The following is a 21,521-nucleotide window of genomic DNA, read 5'->3' on the forward strand; positions in this document are numbered from 1 at the left end:
TCATTTGAAAATTGGCTTTTTACTGGGGTACAATAATTCTTTTTGAGGTCTTATGATTTAAGGTGTGAAGATAATACAATAATATTTCGTTATATTATTTTTAATTTATTTGACTTTTTTTTTTAATTGCAGAGTAATTTCTTAAGCCTTTCAGTCTCCAGAAGAGTAAATCTTCTGTACATGGTACCTTAAGACAAAAACTGAGTTACCTACCTGCCATTTTTCTTTTCTAAAAGTTCTCTGAACCTTTCCCCCCGCATATAAGACATTCCTGCAAGATCTCATTTTCCTTATGGTTTGATTGCAACTGCAAGATGTATTTTTCAGTTTACTTTTATTCTCTTGAAACCAAGAAAGTGACTACAAATAATTGGTGGCTTGTGTGTTCCTGCACTAGTTCTCAATAAATCTGGATGTCTGAGAAAGCTCCTGTAATACCAAACTGAAAACAGACTTGGAAGTTGAAGTCCATTGACACTGTATTTATAGATAGCTTTTTCTTTTTTCACAGGTGGGTTGAGCCAATTATGACTTTCCAAGTATTTCTGTTGTCTACCCAATTAATGGCACCTAGCTAACCAGAAGCTCAATTATTATGAGAATTCAAAATTACTTTTGACTGTGTATTGTTTAAACTATTTGTCTAGAGAAAGATTTTATTGTCAAAGTAAGACATATTTACTATGTAATCACATTCTTTCTGCATTTTGTCTCTTTCACTACATTTTAACTGATAAATCAACACAGTACTCATCTTCACAGATTTTCTGAAGCATGAGATGGTCAGTAGATAAATCATTGTAAGATTTACACAATTGCACAATTGATTAGAACTTCTTTTTCTGGAAAAGCTCCTTCAACTGTTGTTCAGTTGTTGCTTCTTTCTGTTGCATCAGCTCCTTGGCTCCTTTGGTCACTCCCCAGCCATCTGGCTTTGACATGGAAGGACAATATGGCCTGCCTGAAGCAGGCTTCAGATTCTCCCAGTATTCTTTTCTTGCCCTAAATAAAGAAATAAAAATTCAGGGTTTTTTTCCAGCACCTCAAAATATTGAAGGAAATGTGGCTTAAATAACAATTGCAAAGGGTCATCTAACTTGTAAAGATTGACATTATACATAGATACAGAAGTATGAATGAAAATATGCAATTAAATACTACATGCTTTAAAAGTATCTTTAAAAGTATCTTTCCACCTTTGAAAGGAATACTGTAAGCCAGCCACAAACTGGTTTACAAGACTCTGTCAGTTTTTCCTTTTCATTTTCATGAATTACATTCACAGATCCTCTACTTCTCCTTCACCCTTTTCCCTGCTCCTAGGTCAGCTTTAATTCTTTGAAATTATTAAAAATAAACCACATCATTGTAAACATAGAATGTTTACAGTGATATTTAGATGCCCACATCAGCTAAGCGTGTGCCCTGTGGAGCATTGTAAGCCTTTGCAAAAGGTGTGCTGGCTTCCAGGTCAGATATACGTACCTTGCTCTGACCCAGGGTTTGGTATGCATGCTCAGGTTATCACCCCAGCTACCATGTTTCTCAGAAGCTTCCGGCAAAAATCCCCTTTCAGGAGCCAACTCCTCAGCTATCGCTCGAATATGATATGGCTCAAATCCACAGCAGCCTCCAATGTAACGAATTCCTAAGTCATAGGCCTTTCTTGCATATTTCTGAATGTCCCATCTGGTTACAATTCTTGGCTCCAGACCTGCAAAGACATTAGTATCTTAAGTTTCCACCATGGTCCATTCCATTTTTATCCATTTTTTAGTAAGAAATCATGTTGTTGAAACACTTGCACACTGTTTGCAAAAGTGGTTGTAGGTGTAGATGTACGTGTTTGAACTGACTGACCTAGGATCAGGGATTCAAACTTTCACAAGGCTAGCTTTCAGGTTCTGCAGTGCTGGTAAGCACTGTTGGCTTTGCAAAACAGCACCTAGTATCTTCTAAGGCTGACCACATGCTTTCCATTCTGCCAGAGTTCTTAGCTGAAGAATTGGAATACTTTCAATGTTATGGCTGTATTTCCTAATAAACAATAAATACCTGGGAAATCTGATTACCACACACTAATCTGTGATAGGAGAAGGTATCAGCCTACCTGCAGAGGAATAATCCTGCTCATTATTCATCAGAAATGCTTATTACACTTTTTGTCTACGATCAGATACTGGCAGCCAGTTGTTTCAGCTGGGATCTTTAGCTATTTCTTAGTCCATCCCTTAGTCATAATTCCAGTCATGAGCAGCTTGCTGCCTCAAACCACCTCATTCCTTGTGGAAAGTTCTGTGTGTAGGTTAAGTTAGAATGCAATCTTTATTTTGAACCCTTCTCTCTGCTGCAGGTTGTGTTGAGCATTGTGATGGAGTAACAAGAGCTGAGAGAGTAGACTTGTGGAAGAAAAGGAATAGGAAGTGTAAACAGCAAAGAAAAGCACACCTCAAAGAGCTGGAGGCACAAGAGTGGCATAACTGGAAAGAAAAGAACAGGGACTGAAGAAGAAACTTTAAGAAATAAAAATACAGAAATAAAAGAATAAAAATCTTCCCACTTCTTAATGCACATGCACATCTGAAGGACATGAACCAGCATGATTATCAGGCAAGTGCAGCATCATGTCTGTACACTGAACACTCTGCTGGGCAAAGCAGCTGTGTTTGAGGTAGTAAGGCTCCAGCAACACAAAGACGAAGTAGGATTGAAGAATGTTACTATGTTCTGTCCCAAAAATGCCTAACATGCAAGAAGTTGATACAAAGCAGATATACTGTAAGTCCATTGTGTAGTTAAGAAACAGGATCAAAAATTAAAAAGCAGAAGGAAGACAATTAAATATTCTTAAACAGAAAATTATCGGTGTCAGAGGGAAAGACAGGACAAAGGAAAAGTAGGTGGACTAATATTGCATGGAAAACTTAGATTAAGCGTTTTAGAAAGCTGTTCAAATAAAAACAAGCTTTTGTACAGTGCTGCAGATATGACAGAAAGCACCAGAAGCACAAATTCATTATTTCCTTTTCTTCCATATATCATTAAAAAGCTAATGCAAAATTTATGCAAATTATCAACAGTAAGAATGCATCATTGTGCACTCAACTTAGACCTGTACAAGCAACTCTGTTCAGGGGAACAGTATAGATTGTTTCCCTGTCTTCTCTATCTCCCTGTCACAATCATGTGACCTGATGAATGAATTCATCTGATGGCAGATGAAGTGGCTAAGCCCCTGTCCATCATATTTGAAAACTTGTGAAAGTCCAGTGAAGTTCCCAGTGACTGGAGAAGGGAAAGCATAACCCATACTCTAAAAAAGGCAAAAAAGGAAAAGCCAGAGAAATACAGACCAGTCAGTCTTAAAATGCCCAGAAAAACCATGGATCAAATCCCCTGGAAACTGTGCTAAGGCACACAGAAAATAAGGATGTGATTGGTAGCAGCCAACATGGCGTTACTGAGGGCAAATCCTGCCTAAAAATTTGGCGGCCTCCTATGAGGGGGTTACAGCATTGGTGGAGAAGGGAAGATCAACTGCTGTTACTACCTTCCTGGACTTCTGCAAAGCATTTGATACTGTCCCACACAACATCCTTGTCTCTGAAGTGGAGAGACACCTTCCCAAAACCAACTAACATTTTATTTTCCATGTCTGTCAGTGCAACTTGGCTTTTTTTCTTGGCTTTATTCAGAATGAAATATCTCTAAGTTAACAGTTTTTGATGAGAAGAATTGTAACCTGCTCCTAGATTTGCCCCCTCGATATATCTGCTTTTGAGATAGTTAAGTATGCTCTCACTGACCAGGACATTTCTTTCTAAAATATTGTCCTTATTTAACTGGTGACATTTCAGAGAAATTGCAATAACACAGAAGAGAACACATATAAAAATAAATACTTCTGCCATCTAGATGCTGGAGTTTGTCAATACAACACACCTAACACTTTCCCAAAAACTTAGATCTTGTTGCCCTACACAGAGTTTATGTACTCTTCAGATACCTAAATATCTCTTTTGTTATTGCCTTCATGAAAATGGAGTAATTTGGTCGGTTTAACAATGATTTACCAAATAGATTATCTGCTGTCAAGCAATCGATTGGTGCTTCTGGGTTTTGAAAACACTCACAGAGCCAGACTTCATCAATTAATTATTCATGGCAATTCTGAATGCTGAGATGTCATACAGATTGCTTATAGCACACAAGCCAAGAACCATAACAAACTAAAGAGTGAATCCTTCCATTCACTTGATTGCCTACTGCATCTGTTTGATTTCTTTTTTTTCTGCTTGCAATCAGAGGAGCTATATGAAGGAATGAATAGGATAAATGAGTTCCTAACATTTTTAAACATCAGATATTTCCAGGACTCAGACGTCTTATTACCATTTAATGAATGCCTCAGGCTTATTCTTTATTCTCTTTCCTTCATTTATGTAAAGAGAGGAATCTAAAGGAAAACAACAAGCTTCCTGAAAATCACATATACTTCACAATTTTTTTGCTGCAAATTCAAATTGTGAATGTTTTAATACCATTTATTCTGATCTTGAAAAGAAGGGTGTATGATATCTGAAAATGAAAGAATTTTCTAATCAGCCTTAAAATGTTTAAGCTGATTTTGCCCTTATGTTAAAGGGATCCTTTACCTCTCACGTGAAAATAAGCACTAAATAGAGAAGCCTTATATACATATTAAATGGCTGAATCTTTCAGTTTTTGTAGAGTTTCCCCTGAGCATACATGTGATAGACTTCTTCTCCAAACTGCTAATTTGTTAGCAATGTTAAAGTCCCCTTTCTGCTTTCTCTCTAATCTCATGTACATTAGACAGCCACACTTACAATACTGAACTACTATGAGTGCAGTAATAATGTTCCTATATCCATTGTACTGCATTGTACATTAAATCCTTACATGGGTAAGCATAGGCCTTGTGGGATAGATGTCACAACCCAGAATAATGGTGTTTTTTTAGTACTTTTGCTGCTGTTCTTTGGACTGTTTACAGCTGTCCTGAACAAGGTTCTATAGCATGAGAAAGAACATTTTAAAAATAAATTTAGGTTGTGGCATTTTAAGTCTTTTCATCATAATTACACATTGAGTCACATGCTCTGATACTACCGAAGTATTCTCACTATGTGGATGATCTTTACTCCAATATTATATTTTAACCTGTCTGGAAAATGCCAGACAGGATAACTAGGACTCATCATACTGAATAAAAGGACACCTTGCAGTTCCAGCTGTACTATAATCTGGGGGGAAAAAAAAGCCAGGAACAATCAATAAAACAAAACCAACCAACCACCACCAACAAAAAAGATACTCTTGTCTTACCAAAGGGAAATTCCGGAAGATCAATAAAGCCCTGCTTTCCACAATCAGGTGTATGGAAAGCAAGTGGCTGGGACATCAGGTGGGCTTTCAGTTTAGCAGCCTGCAAGCCCTCTTTCATCAGCCTCACAGTTTCAAGAGAAGTTTCTGGATCAAAATGGCAGTTGACTCCAACTATAGAAGCACCTAGGAGGAGGAAAGTAACTTCAAGTCACAGCTCTCCAGGAAGTGGGAGATGAAAGTACTTAGCAACAGCACTCTAGAAGCAGTGCTATCCATCTTTACATCAGTGTTATGAAAACTAGGCAGCTGTGCTAGAGCCAGGCACACACAACCTCCTGAGGTTGATCATTCCATTTACATCTCAGCTGCACCCTTCTTTACCTTCCTAATGATGAATCACATCTTCTACCCTCTTACAGATGTTTTTTCTTACCAGTGTTTAATCAGTGAAGTCTGATTATGTATAGTCACACACGCAAATAAGTAGCAGGTTCTTAACACAAGTTCTACCTTTGGATTTCAACTGTAACTCAAAAAGGAAAAGAGAAGTTTGGAATAGATACGTAAACCCGTGTACCTTCACTCATCATGCCCTTGATTAATTTCTTCTGCCCTTCCCCTTGTCCTGTAGAAAATAGCCTTTTATAGGCAAAATTATTAATTTTTTCACCATCTTAATTCTCTCATCCTGAGCATGAACTGTGTGCAAAAACACTTCAGAAAAACATAAGCAGAGAATCAAAGGTGGCTTTGTGCTTGTGATTCTAGAATTTGGGGACAGGTCTGTAATGAAATTTGAGTAGGTTTAGGATTTTGCTGTATTCAGTATCAGTTGTGTCTGGCTATTGCTCCCACCCATTGCATACTGGTTATCAAGGATCTCATAGCTATATTTCCACATAATTTTTACTAGTAAAGTACATATAAAAACTTTTCTACAGAGTTAAAACTCATCAGATATGACTGGGAAGCTACCTCCTTGAGATATACATCTATTTATTTCAATGACTAAGGACTTTACTTTGTTCCATACTTTTAAAGGACACATTAAAGCAGATTCTTACCAGCCTTTACCAGCTGGACAGCACATTGTCCAGGGGACACTCCATGCATGTCTCCTTCTGGACCAATGCACATCGTAGCTGCAACTGGCTTTCCAGATTCTTTTAGAACTTCAACTGCCCAGACAGCCTCTTCAACATGTTCAAAATACTGAAAGAAATTAAAACTAGGCTATTTTGTTTCTCAGCAACGAAATATAAAAATATAAATCCAGACCCCAAATCCACCATCAATACAATAATTTTATTCTTTTCTGAATACTAACATATTCTTTTCTTTATACTAACATAATTCAATTGAGTTTACTGGCCACACAATTTAAAAAGGATTTCTAAAAGTGAATAAAAATAAATTAAAAATAATGATACTTTTGTTTCAGAATAAGAATGCCCATACCGGAGGTTAATCAAGGATTAACTGAAGAACTATTGTCAACTAGAGAAGTCATTTTAGGTTGCTTTCCACATATGGGAAGAAATAGGGATTAGTCAAGATCCCATTTACATTTCTTCTTTGTATCAGCACAGAATTTTACTTGACTGAGGTAGAAATTGAAGTTTCAAAGTCCTATTCTAGAGTACCTGTAGATGTTGGTGTACATCTAGAAAAATATCTGATACCATTGGGATACAAGCACAGCAGAAAATTTTAAAGGAGGTAGCAACATGTAGTTATAGACCCTAAATAGACATCTTCAAAGTTAATAGTGTGCCAGTTGAAGGCATGCGCTTATTTTTACAAATTTACCTCTGCAATTAGAAAGTCCACGTTCTTCTTCATAAAGACATCCAGTTGCTGTCGAAAGGCTGCTTTAACCTCTGTTTTATCCTTGCAGCTTAAGTAAGATGGTGTTTGACTGACTCCTCCAGCCACTAAAGCATCACCTTCATTAGCCACTTCTCTTGCAATGTCACAAGCAGCTTCATTAACTTTTTGGCACTGTGTGAATATAGATTCTGTTAGTTTTATCTTACAGAGGTATGCATGTAATTTCAGAGCACTATAAGGACAAAAATAGTCAAAAGTCAGAATGGTTTTTGTATTTTTTTACAATTTAAATTAAATTTAATTAAAATTAAATGGATTTTAAAGTAATATTGATTTGGAAGATATGTTTCTTTCAAACAGTAAAAAACAGGAAGGAAACTAATTTCTTGCCTCCTCTAAGTTATCATATTATCAAATACTACAAAATACATTACCTTTAATAGATCTTACACAAATAGCCTATAAAAAGCAAGTATTTGGTGTGAAGTGGAATTTCCTTTGCCTCTTAGAAAATGAGTTATTTACACCTAAGCATATACTTTCATTCTGAAAATTGTGGATGGAAAACAAAATATATGGGAATTACAATATTTTTTTAAAATGTATTTTAGTGTACTGATAAAGACCAGAAAAACCACTCAATGCCAAACCATCTAGTCTCAAAGGAACTATATAAAAATGTTTGGCCAGGAATTCCACCGGACCTTAGGCCTACATCTAGTAAACACGCCCAGCATCCGAAAATTCCTTTGTGTAGGGGGTAACAAAACACCAACATTGTACTTCTGTTGATGTAACAAATTACCTTCACATGAGGGAAGGGGAATATTGACTACAGTGTGTAGCTCCAATTCTTTTAGTTGCTACTCAATGAATATATGGCTCTAAGAAACATTTTGTTCTCATTAGCCACTCATTATTCTCTAGGATTCTTCACCATTTTTGCAGCTGAGTCATATCTCTGGAAGTTAAAGCACTTCTGTTTTTTCACTACTTGCTCTCTGTGCATGTAGTACTCCCTATAATCTTTGTATCAAAACTCCGGTAAACCCATCTCCTCAGATAAAAATATAGAAAAAATACTATGTGGTCATTCTCTTTCCTCTCTTCATCCTTGCCCCATTTTGTCTTTGATTTTTGTTTTGGTTTGGGTTTTTTTGTCACATCACCTTGCCTTTCTTGCTATTCCAAACTCTGTAATTGCATCGTCTCATTCTCTGGTCCTCAAAATAGCCAAAACTCTTATGACAAACTCGATAATGTTTCTGCCAAACCTTTTGAAATTAATCAACTTATTTTGTATCTCCATCAAAACTGTTTTACTCACACTTATTTTCTCAGCTACATAATTTCCCCTGTTCTCTAGTTTGTCCTCACTGGCATAAAAGGTGAAGGTCTGCAGAACATTGGCTCCAGCTCTGAGGAATTCCCGGTGAAGCTGACGAACTGCAAATTAAGATACAAAGTTATTACTGTGTTATCCTAAAATCCAATGTTTATTGATGAAATGTTACTGTAAAATAAGTGGCAATGTGTTTACTAGAAAACCCATTATGAGAAATTAGAAGCAGTACCCCAGTCTGCATAGAATTTCTTTCTTCTCACTCTCAAAACATTAGGTAGAAATTTTTCTCCTTAGTTCTTCTCTGCTAAGAATGACTGAAGATTTCCATTTAGTTTATCTACAGATTAATTTTTGCCTGCCACCTTGCCTATCCTCTCTTTTCTGCAGTCCTTCAGATCTCCCTGATATAGACCTTTATAGAGATTTTATAGCGATTTAGGAAGGGATAGCAAACATCTAACAAAAGAACATGAAAGCATAGCAAGGAACACCAGACAAAAGGTTCTTCAAATGAAAAAGCTGCCTTTTCTTAGCTTCTATACTATGAAGAAGAAAACAAGACAGTATCATGGCAATAAATTTAGGGACAAGATGATACTTATATGGAAGAATACAGTGTTTCATTGCCTCCTCTATTTTGCATTTTTGAGTTTTCTCCCCTGACAAAACTTTAAAAGAGCCTAGTCAGCCAAAACCAAAGCTCTATTTTGCTAAATACACCCTTAATTAGAAGATTTGTTGCTCCCGAAAAGTGACTCACATCAGAGAGTTAATTCTTTCTGTATGTCTGCACATGATGATTTTACTTCATAGACAACACTCTTTTTAAAGGAAAGGCTACCATTACTTTTAATAGACAAATTTCTTACATTAGGGCTTTGGGAAAGGGCTCTGTAATGGTAGTTGTGCCTTTCTGGCTGTAAGCAGTGCACTGCAATCACCACAGCAGGAACAGAATAGGAACTGTCAATTGATTTTATTATATACCCACAGAATAATAATTACAATAATTTCTGGAATGCTACTGGTCATGTAAAACAGAGTGAAATGCTCAGCAGCTTATAGCAAATACAGGAATAATTTATTCCCTAGGTACTGTACACAAGACACTTATTACCTAAACACACAATAACACAGCACTTTCTGTGGCAGAAGTTTATAAAAGTTTTCCTGAAATCCTAGTTTATCAAAACTCATTTGTCCACAGACACACTTTGTGTCACTAAGAAAATGTGCAAGTTTGTCATGACAATAAAAGTACTCCCTTATGCTGCAACACAGCTTTCTACACCAGAGAAGCTCAAGTAGCATTTTGTGTTGCTAGAATCAACCTGCATACATGCAAGATGTCTGCTTTCAGTGAAGGATCAATGTAGTGTCTCTTGCTTTTCTCTACTGGTACAGTATTTAATTTCTACTTGCAGTTGTGGGTAACTGCACAATGCTTCTCTTCTTACTACACAGGTGATTTAACACAGTGCTTCTTTGCCCAGCAGGCACAAAAATCTTTCCAGGAACATAGATTATAGTAGAGCTATGGTTCAAAAAGACCATGGAATCTGCCTGAACTCCTGGGATCAAATTTCATTTTCACAAAAATTTGTAGTGCAGGGAGTATTCTTTTACCTACATCATAGCAACAGGCTACTGATCCCAAATAAAAGGGCTGTCTCTGTATGTTTCTAATGTTCTGCAATTTTTATCCTCCTGAATGAGGAAGCATTAATGAAAACTGGTCAGGAAATAAGAAAAGGAAAAGAAGATCTACAAATATTTTCACAAATGCTCTATGACATTTGGATAGTAGACCATTCCTAGAAAAATGCCTGGGATTTGTGTGAACAGGGATGGTGATATAAGTACGAAAATGAAATACAATCTAACACGTATGATTAAGGAACTTCACACCCCAAAATACCAAGTATTTGAATAGGAGACATGGGTTAGCCTTTGAGGGAAACAATAGTGTTGTATCAGCCTGAATCTCATTCAACCTCAGGCAAATAGGTTTTACCAGTAGAATACATTGTTGCTTTTATCAAACTCACAGCACTATGCACTATCAAAACCCCAAACCACTCTGTAATTTACTTGTGTGACTTCCAGCATGTTAATGAAACTGTGTTTTCCTTCAGCATTTGAGAAGTGGGGATAACACTCACATATGAGGCTAAAACATTATTAATAATTTGATGCATTTTAGGAGACAGGTGTATAACACCAATTTTTCAATTAAATCCATCATGAGTTGGACATTTCATAAAAGACGCAGACATAAGCTGTGAGGAGATAGGGGCAATAAGCACCCATACATATGGCTTACTACAGAGCAATACAGAGCAATACCTGATCTGTCTCAGAAAGAAAATTTAGATCTCCTAATTTCTAAAATTATCAGTCTGGCAAATCTTCTCTTTGGTAATACAGTTAATGGCCTCAAACTCTCTTTTTTTTCTTTTAGTACTTGCTGCCTTCTCAGAACTTCCTTCCTTTTCCTCTCCTTATAAAGACAAGAAGCTGTGGTAGTTGTATGGTTTTTATACCCGCTGCCTCAGCCAGTTGCTCCTTGTGTTCTTTTACATCTGCTTTCAAAGTAACATGACCCTTGAGCAAGCAGGAGCAAAAAGCAGTAATGGAGGGAAAACAGCCCCACTGCACAAAAAGAAATGAACGCATTTACCCTGAAGGGTGTATTTATAAATAGCCTATAAGAGACGTGCAGAATGTCAAGGGCTTTTGAGGTGAAAAAAATAACAAGCAAAGGGGAAATAAAGAGCATGGGACAAGTGCTGTGAGTTGTAAGATGGAACATGCAGGGGCAGACAAAGGTAGACATGGAAAGAAATAGAGAGATGATGGAATGTCTCTTTGGGAGATGAGTCAACAAATTAGGTCATCAAACCTTAAACCTTTGCTGGAGCTCTGCATTATCTAAAGCTGCCTATAACCCTACATTAGGGATGCAAAGTGACACAAAAGTGACATTTGAAGGCTAAGAAGGATTAGGCTGAAGAAATAGGTAAAGTATACAAAATGAGGCAACAGAGAGAACTAAGATAGCTCTCCTTTCCCTCCTCTTCCTTCTTCTCCTGTATAGAAGAAAAAGACTAATTTGGAATGGCAAACACTTAGAACAAAGAAATTTTTTTCCCCAGGATATTCTGAATTGGCTTGTGGGATTAACTGCACATCATATTACTAGGGCAAATGCTTTCTTGTAATGAAGCATACATAAATGGATAATACCATCTGCTTCTGCACTATTTATGCTAAACACTATAATCTACACTGGAAGGCATAGAATGGTTGGTCATTTTTTCTCTGTCCACTTTAAGAGAGTTACTCCGTTAAATGTTTGCTGCAATTTTCAGATTCCTATCAGGTTTATAATTCCCCATTTTACAGTGGAGCCAGAAACATTTAATACTCCCATTATGATGTTTATTAAAAACTGCCATTTCTCTGAAAGAATTAATAAAAAAACTAATTTTGTTTATAAGATAAATTAATTACTAGAACAAAACAGATACTTAACTGCAGAATTCTTTTTCATGAGATATTTTAAATGACAAGCTTTAAATGATCAGCTCAAGGACAGACTGAACAAATCCATAACAGAGAAACCACTGAATGTTATTAAACACAAATATAACCACAACTGCATCAAAAAGTCCCTGGGATGCAAGTTATTGAAAACTGAGAGAGCATTCTGAAGAGGTATCACTAGATGTTTGCACTATTCATATTCTTACCCAGCCAACTTCCTTTGGCCAGTGTTAGTGCAAGTCCAAGGGGTAAGATGAGCAGGTTTTAGGCTGTTCTTAATATAATGCTACAGTGTCAAGAGACATTTGTATTTAAAAACCTACTGCAAGTTCCTATATATTTATTATTTAGCCAACCATGTTTACATTCACTACAGGAGTATCATTTCCCAGTAGAACTGACCTGCTTCTGGGTGTTCTACAGTTGCTTCAGGAGTCCAAGGCCCAGCTTTTACATATCCCCTCTTTTCAAGAGCAAAGACAAATCCCCCATCTCCAATCACAATTTCTCCAGCATCCAAGCGTTCTAGAATATCCTGGAGTAAGCAGGAGGGTAGGTTAATGATTACAGTTCTTCAGTTTGGTGGCCTTCCTTTGTCTTTGTTGCCACTTTCTGTATTTGCAAGGCAGACATAAATATCTGTGAGCTAGCAGAAATACTTTTGCCACAATAATAAAAAGTAATAAACTTCCTTCTTGAAATTCTAATTAAAGAATGGTAGGTGTGCTCTTTTGCAGCATAAGGCTTTAATATGTACATATATATTATGTGTAAGACTTCTCATTAGTCAATTATGTTGTATTCCAGAGATGTTGTATTCCAGAGATATTGTTCCCAGAACTTTAAGTCAATGGTCCAGTTCCATTCCTATAAAAATAAAATGCCATCTTAAATTCTCCTGTAAAATACATGGGAAACTTCTTAAAATGAAACACTAGTACCACTGATCTGTTTAGTAGCTCATCTACACTTTAGCTTCCAATGCCACCTTGACAGAACCTTACCATAGCACAAGCAGCTTGTGACACCAGATGGCACAACAGGCATCACAGAAAACTAAGCATGCAACAGTTTCCTACTAAACAAAAGGCATCTCAGAAAGCTGACTTGAATTTTCTGACAGTCTTTTCACAGGCCTGGGTTTGCTTACCCAGATTTACAAAAGAAAGAAAATCTTGTTCGTTCTGTACAGCCCTGAAGTGTTTTAGAGTGCCAAGTTAGAAACCTTACAGCACCCTGTGATTAACTGTGCTTCTGCCTTGAACTCCACATTAATGCAAGGAAAGTGTGGGTACGGGATAAGAATTAATCAAAGGTAAGACTGAACTTTCCATCCATAGTTTTCTTGATGGCATTGGCATTTCAATAGAAGAAATTTGAGGGAGTAGGAAAAAGAAAAGCTTTATGGACATAGAGTTGAGGGTGATTTTCATGCTGAGTGGAAGGTTTTTTTAACAATTAACCTTCAAACTTTACTAATTATCTTTCTTGATAATTTCCTATTCATTAATACAATTATCTCACGCCATATATCCAGCAAAGACAAAAGCTTATGACATCTGAGCACCATCCATTAGGCAGAATGAGAGTATGCCTTTCCAACAGTAAGGAGCACTGTGCCAGCTGTGCCAGTTTCAGTACCAAGCACAGCAATGTGAGGCCCCTTGGAGGCTGCAAAGCCTGGCTGAGAGCATCACCTACTTTGGCTGAGGCAGTGACATTGCAGCAAAATGGCAGGACTTGTCTGTACCATGCTGCTGGGCAGAGCTTTGCCAAGTGTTGGCCTGCAAATCTCTGCATCAGATTCCTTTGCACTCTATGGACTTGCCAAAATATTGACCCAATTAACTTTAACAAAGTGTGCGAGTTTTTATCTTTGTTTCCACAGAATCAGAGAGAAACAATTTTAGTGTAAATGTCAGGAGATTTTGTAAAGACTGTGCTTGCAATAAATGAACTTTCATTTGTAACAGAATGCCTCAAATGGCACCAGAGAAAAGCTCACTGGCTGAGTCCCTGCTTCCTCTGTCTGCCAAAGAATCTTTTGTAGGTGAAGCCTGCTCCAGAAATTTAATATGCAGAGAACAGGCATGCAGAGGAAAAAAAATCTTTAACATACAGGCAGCCTCAGCTGTTGCTTGTAAACTGGACATTAAGTAATAGACAAAATTGACATAATATATAGGTATTATATTTATTTTTGTACTATGTAGGTATTTAAATGTACTACAACAGAACTTTCTTTTAACAAGTCACTTCTAGGGTTTAACAGCAGTTTTTCTTCACAGTTCTGGGGTTTTTTGAAGTACATTTTGGTATAATCTTCACTTTTGACACACAGAAGTAACATAAGCCATGTTTGAATAGACCATGCCACCTGAATATATTGTGATATATTAAGCCTAGCATCAGGGTATCTAATGGCAGGAGAGATAAATACAAAGCACAAAATACTTAATAAAAACTTAGTTTGTCAGTTTATGCTGGATTCAAATGGAAATAACTTTTTTGCAAACTTTATTATAGGTCTGACATCTTCTCTTCATACATTTTTACTTTATTTACTTTGCAAAATACCACCGATTAAACCAGCATACAGCTAAGTGAAGTTCAGCATCAACACTGTTTTATTCAGAGACCTACACCCGTGTGCTCATGTCTAATCCAGATCAAAATTGTACTGTCAGGTGATCTGGTAGGAGACAAATCTGGTATTAAATTACAAGAAACAGTATGTGTAAAAAGCTATCCAATGCTTTTTTGAGCCGCCATTTCGCTGCTTTACATTTGCTACTATGAATGAAGTTGCACCACATAGTACATACACCTATATATGGAGAGCATGAGTGCAAATGCCTATATGAAGATATTCCTACTACCATCTTTAGGAGTGTAACTGTACTGTGTAACTGAAAAGCCTGCTTGATCCACCTGTAACCTACCTTTTCATCAGTGGAGAGAAAGCAAATCTCGAAACAACCATTCAGATCTCAAACCCCCAAGAGAAGTCCACTGTTTGTAGGGGGAATTTAAGACAGTTTTCTTCTGCTAGGTGTTGAAATTAGGTGGTATGTGTCAAAATATGTAAAGCAGAACAAATACCCCTCACCTTTTTCCTTTCTAACAAATCTACCTGGAAGACCCAGGAAGAGCTCATAGACTTCTTCCCATATCTTCCTGCTCTTTTGCTCTAGACTTATACACTACACATAAAAATGAGTAAAACCCATTCTGAGCAAGATGTGCCCTATTAATAGCAATAGCGTCCTTTAAACAAAAGACAGAATATGTGATTCTGCTGACCTTCTCAAGCAGCAGTGCAGGGTACCAGTTCTGATGTATGTCAGAGAGTACAACTTAGATATTGCTCATAGCTTTGCCTTAATGGCCTGAATGGCTGGTGCTTGGATAACTTTTTATACTGGCTTATTTCTTTAACTAAATGGGGGAACAGTGGCCATACATACACTGGAGTCTGGGTTGATATTATAAACACCGTTGCATCCAGTCATATTAATCAAGGGGTGAGCAATCTGGATCTTTTAAATAGAGTGGTCAGGATGCTGGAGACAGAAATCTTATCCAATAACAGCTTATCCTTAAAATATTTAAGATTTTAGTTTGCAGTGTGTTGCAAGTCCTGCTTAATTTGAGTATTGCATAATATTAAGCTAAATGGTTTTATACTCCACTGACTCCACTCTGTGTTCAGAGAAACAAAGATTCTCTGGGCTGTGACTGCGTTAAGATCAATCTAATTTATCTATCTCATATACCCAAATATCTTTAACGTCTCGATGCTGAACAGGTAAAATTATTTTTATGGCTTTATTTTAAGTTTTCACAAGGTCACCTTACCTGCAGAGATACCGAGTACCTTAGTAGGAGGTTAACCGGCGCGGTCGCGGGTCGTGCCAGTCAAGCAGCAGCTCCCCTGGAGAGCCCGCGGACAAGATCCCGCGGAGGCGGGAGAGGTGACCGGGAGCTCTGCCCTGTGCCAGGCTCCCGGCGCGGGGCTGCTCCCCCGCACTGCCCTGTCCCGCCGAGGCAGCGCCCGCCTGTGGCGGACGGCGGGGGGGACCGCGGCGGAGGCACCGCTCCGGTGCCCACGGGGAGCAGCGGCCGGGTCTGCGCGAGGGAGGGAGACGGGAGATTTACCCTTTTGCCTTGTTTCGCGGTCTTCCTGATCGGCAGCATCTTCCTCGCCCAAGGACGCTGGCTGCCCGGCTATGCCCCGACGGGTCGACGCGAAGCTCAGCTCGACGGGCTCTCCGGCTGCACGTTTATAGCCCGAGGAGGAGGCGGGACGCTGTGGGCAGCGCTGCGGGCGGCACCCCCGCCCGGCCCGGTCGCTGACCCCGCGGGGCGCATCGGCTCGGCGGGGGTGCCCCGCGCCCTGCCGCCGCCCCCGCCCGGCTCGAGGTCCGGAGGCGGCCGGTTGCCCCCCGGGCTGCCCCCCCGGCTGCCCCCTGCGCCAAGGGGCGGTCCGGCGCCCTCCTCCGGGAGGGCCGGGCTCGGCGGCGCAGGGACGGGACGGGACGGGACGGGACGGGACGCTGCGGAGAGCGGCGCGGAGCTAGCGCTCTCCATCCCTGCTGCGTGTGTAGGATGAGCGCGGTGCTGCGGGGAGCCCTGCGGCGGCTGCGGCCCCCGCGCCGGCCCGGGACCCTCGGTGCGGCTGCCCAGCGGCCCCTCGGCGCCCAGGGGCGGTGAGTGCGGGCCGGGCCGGGCGGAGGACGCGGGCAGAGGGGCTGGTCGCGGTAGCAGCCTTCCGCGCGTGGCTCCGCGCCGCCCGAAGGCGCGGCCCCCGGGCTGCTGCTGTCGGGGATGCGCAGAAAAGGCGATGGTGAGGGGAGCCAGCTCCGGCTCCCGGCCTGCAGCGGTCCACCATCGGCCGGACGGACCACCTGTGGCCAGCAGGTGCCTCCCTGCTCCGTGCATTGCTACGCCAAAGCCAGAACTAGCCCGGGGCGCACTGCTGACCTGGTGTAGAGAGGTCCCTTCTGTTGTTTTCTGGGCCATACCGATGAGCAAATAATGACCGGTTTTAACTGGCATCAACATCTGGGTGAACTGTGTAGTGCACCCCGGATTCTTGCCAGACTCCTGGGCAGGGGTTTGAAAAAGCCTGAAAGGCAGGTGAGGAGATATCAAATCCACAGCAAAATGAAGAATGAGGAAAGTCCTTATGCTTGACCTTGATTACCACGTGCCTCAAAATTCAGTAGAGGAGCTGGAGTAAGTGTTACACCTGGCTGTTAAACAGCTTACTGTTAACTTCAAAAATTAATAAGTAATCAGAAAAAAGAACGCGTGCAAGTATGTGGTGTACTAAAGACAGAAAACCTGTGGTGTCCTGTGCTCCCATTTATTTTACTTTTTATTTGTCACCACCTAGTATATAAATGTGGTGCATATTCCTCCTGCAGTAGCATTTAAAATGTCATAAGATCTCCATTCATGAAACATAAAACTAGTAGCTTTTATTTCCGAGTGGAAGAGGTAGAAGACTAGTTATACATTAGAAAGTCTGTTGCCAGAAAAGTTGAAAATGTACAAGGAGAGGAGAGATAAATTGAGCATTGATTAACTGTCATGAAGGGAAAGATACTGTGGTTTCACGGTAGTCAGTACTGCTACTGTAATAGTATGTCCTACCTTGTATCACATAAAAAAAAATTACTTTTTAAAAATTTTTGATAAATTTCCACATGTAGCTTGCTGTGGATGAGGCAGTAGAGAGGAGGATCAGCTGACTTGAAGGAGAATAGGGCTGCCTATGGCAGCAGTTCTGGTTTATGCTGGCCTTAAGTAGTTATGAGAGTACAGCGTGGCGTAGCAGGTGTGAGCCATTGACAAAAACGTGTTTCTATAATGTTTTGTGTTAAGCAAAGTAGGACATGTCAGCTCTGGGATTGGCTTAGTTGTTTAGACCATGGTGCAAGTAACACCAAGGTTGTTAATTCAATCTCTGCATGGGCCATTCAGTTAACAGTTGGACTCAATGATCATTGTGGGTACCTTCTAACTCAGAATATTCTGTGAATCTGTGAACATGTAAAATAAACAGAACATGAAAGTAAGTACCAAGCTTAATTCTTCGTGAATATGTACACTGGTGCAGTCTACTAACATTGGTTTTAGAAATTTATTAAGAAGCCTTACTGAATAGACTTTTTTAAAGACTTTTTGTTGCACATACTACACAGCACTTCGGAAAAGTCAGGTTTTGACACTGTCATTTTAGGCATCAGCTTCTTTTTGAGAAATAGGATCTACGTATAAAGGTATATTGGATAAATAATATTTAAAGTTGCAAGTGGAAGCAAACTTGTTCTGTTGCTGTTTTCTTTTTTTTATTACTATTGTTTACCTATTTGACCCTCAAAGAGCATATACTTTAAAAGTGGGTATGAGTGAACAGGTTAGGTTTTAAGCCAGGTGTGTAAACTCCCAAGCAGAAACCCACTTGTATTATGGTTGAAGCAATAAACAAAAGAGATGGGGAAAAGTGCAATTGCCTTTTTGTAACTGTCTGTAATATTATTTTATTTCTTTTTCAGTAAAGAAACCTCATCTCCTTCCTTAGGGAAAGACAGAGCAGACACGGTGGTCATCGGAGGTGGTTGTGTTGGTGTGAGTCTAGCCTATCACTTGGCTAAAGCTGGCTTGAAGGATGTTGTTCTGCTAGAAAAATCTGAGCTCACTGCTGGATCTACCTGGCATGCAGTAAGAAATGTTTTGTTCATCTCTCAAATTAACAGCAGTTTGTGTATATAATGGTGGTGGAAATTTCAGTACTTTTTTATTCCCCAGCTTTCTTTCCTGCTGGCATTACATAAAATCTTGGAGGAACAAAGGTAACAAATGTACACTGTGAGTTTCTTAAGCCTGAATATATCAGCATTCTAAGGAAAAGAACTAAAAAGGCATGCATGTAATAATGTCAGGGTAGCAGCACCTCCTTTAATAATGCTAAGCACATGGTCATAGTGGTGCACAATATGCATTTATGTAATTATGTATTTTCTCAATCTATATCTGGAGTAGATAATGTAACAAAAATAAATAAAGCTTGCTACAATAATACAATAATAGATGCTTTTTCCATTCATTTCCAGCTATTCTTAACTGAAATTGGGAGGTTGTTATCCATGTGTATAGCAACACAAAAGAGCAGAAACCCAGAAGTTTGATGTCTCTTGATCTACTCTGTTAATACAATAGAATATTTATGCAATACTCTACCTTTCAGGGACAAATTAAGGAGGATGACTCAGATGTATTATATTTTATTTGTATTCTCGTATTTCTCCCAGAGGAGGAAGTCTGAAGTCTGAAATGCTTCATCTTAGTGTAGATGTTTTGTGTGTTGGGGGCTTTTTGAAGGAACAATAGTAAATAATGAAATTAAAAAAAAATCACTGCCCGCAGCGTATAAGTCATATACTTCATTTTACTTGCTTTTTAATAAACAAAGCAAAAGAGAACATGCTGTATGTAGTAAGAAGAAGCAACATTCAGTAATTGCGTATCTTTTAGACAGTCATACAACAGTCCAGCAAACAGAGCAACACCACGCAAAGTGTCAGGCATCTTGTATTGAATCATAACTACAAAATACTCAAAGAGTACTTTGACGTAAGTACAGGAGTGAGGCACAGACTGAATTCTATTTAAATGCATACACAAAACAATATCTTTGTAAAAAACAATAAAAAATCCCCTAGTTTAGTAAGGAACCAGAATCACGAATGGGGTGTTGTTACTGAACGTTTCCTTTGTTCTTGTTGTTACACTTGCTCACCCTAACTTACTGCTCATAATAGTGTCAACCCTGCCTTCAGTACTTTTGCTCACACTTAGTGAGTGCAGCATTGGAGCCCTGAGTGAGACTCAGTTTCAAAGGTAAGGAGGGACCTGGAACTCAGCAGAGAAAATGCCTGCACTACCACAATTGAGAGGGCTGCCTCATGACACCTGTTAGAACAGAATTTGATGCGATTAACATAGCAAGACACCTAGTCATGGGCCATGTTAAAATGGATAACTTCATGATATACTGTCTCTTTTCATTAAACTCAGTATTAGAGGACTTCATCTGAAGATGAAAAAGATGATAAATCTGTTTCAGATAATTAGAAAGATCAAAACCGTGACCATCAGTCACAATTACATATATCTTGTTATACCAGATACTGTGTTTTTCTCACAGTGATACAGTACTAGATACAGATGACGCAGATACTGTTAAGACGTGAAATGGCATGTAGCACATTGTCTGCAGCCACAATGTTGAAAGTCTAGTTCAGATGTTGATGTTGCTGCGCTATACCACATTTTACCTCTTTCACCGTCCAGGAAGTCCTGCCAGAGCTCAGGACCATGTTTCAGATAGATCGTATTCCTGCTGATGTTGCTGCCAAAACTTTCTTTCACTTCTCAGGTCTGAGATAAATTTGGCTAAGTTTCGTGTGTGCTATTAAAACAGCACAAGTATCCACATTTTTATGTTACCAGTTATGAAAAGGTATAACAGAGCAAGTTATTATATGTTATGTTACACTTTTTCTTGCAACATGCAATTGATTTTGCTGCTGACAGTAAAGCACAGCACAAGACAAATAATGACTTGTTACAATTTGGTCAAACTTGCAAGAAGAATTTAGTATATAACAGTGTTGATAATATTTTCCTCCAGAAAGCTAATTTAATAATGGCATTAGTATAAAATCTGACACTGATTGAAATAGAACAAAACTGATACATAAGCATTTCAACATTTAAAAATTTCAACTATAAAAATGCTTTAAAGCATTTGTTTCAGTTCTCACAGCAAAGTGGCCATTCTTTAAATTATTTTTCCAGATCATGTTTACCTACAATAATAAAATCTCTTAGAAAAATAGAGTAAAGCCTAGAGAAAATCTCTTCAACTGCAAGAATGGTTGACTTTGAAATTCAGGAAAACATGTAGACACATTGGGAAGCCAGCTGGGCCAGAGTGAGTTCATGACTGAGTTCCAGAAAAAAACATGGTATACTGGAGATAGAGCGGGAAAAAGCTGAAAATGGGGCAATTTAGAAAAGTTACCTGAGCATGTGAAGAGGATGTTAGGAAAGCCAAAGCTCAGCTATATTTAAGATTTGTAAGGAAAATTTGGCAACAAGAACTGCTTCTACTGCCGCATTAATAGTAAAAGACTGAAAAATGAAAATAAGTAACTGTTGCTGAATGAGGTGAGTAATTCAGTCAGAGTGTACACTAATAAGGCCTCAGTGCCTTCTTGTCTCAGTTTTCTCTGACAGGGTTTCTCAGGCCTCAGGGTTAAAGGAGAAGAGTAACTACTGGCAGTGGATGAGGACCAAACCAGGGATTACTGGAGTTATTTGGCACATGCTCATACATAGGACCAGACAGGCTGCATCCAATAATACTGCTGATTCATTG

The 21,521-nt window shown here is 39.0% G+C and overlaps 2 protein-coding genes across 2 annotated transcripts in view; one reads left to right on the forward strand and one right to left on the reverse strand.

Moving 5' to 3' along the window:
• LOC116437845 (betaine--homocysteine S-methyltransferase 1) lies at positions 1-16,320 on the reverse strand. The gene is made up of 8 exons (XM_032096107.1): positions 16,229-16,320; positions 12,473-12,605; positions 8,507-8,625; positions 7,159-7,350; positions 6,414-6,561; positions 5,350-5,532; positions 1,486-1,714; positions 1-1,002 (listed from the first exon to the last, which is right to left on the reverse strand). The coding sequence occupies exons 1-8, from the start codon at positions 16,265-16,267 to the stop codon at positions 828-830; spliced, it is 1,218 nt and encodes a 405-aa protein (XP_031951998.1). The 5' UTR covers positions 16,268-16,320; the 3' UTR covers positions 1-827.
• The window catches only part of DMGDH (dimethylglycine dehydrogenase), a 41,175-nt gene continuing 35,953 nt past the window's right edge, over positions 16,300-21,521 (forward strand). The window contains 5 exon segments of the mRNA XM_032096108.1: positions 16,300-16,335; positions 16,337-16,378; positions 16,380-16,456; positions 16,501-16,779; positions 18,634-18,799. Coding sequence (XP_031951999.1) covers positions 16,300-16,335; positions 16,337-16,378; positions 16,380-16,456; positions 16,501-16,779; positions 18,634-18,799 — 600 coding nt within the window.

The sequence above is a fragment of the Corvus moneduloides genome, chromosome Z, assembly GCF_009650955.1.
Source record: "Corvus moneduloides isolate bCorMon1 chromosome Z, bCorMon1.pri, whole genome shotgun sequence".
Lineage (NCBI taxonomy): Eukaryota > Metazoa > Chordata > Aves > Passeriformes > Corvidae > Corvus > Corvus moneduloides.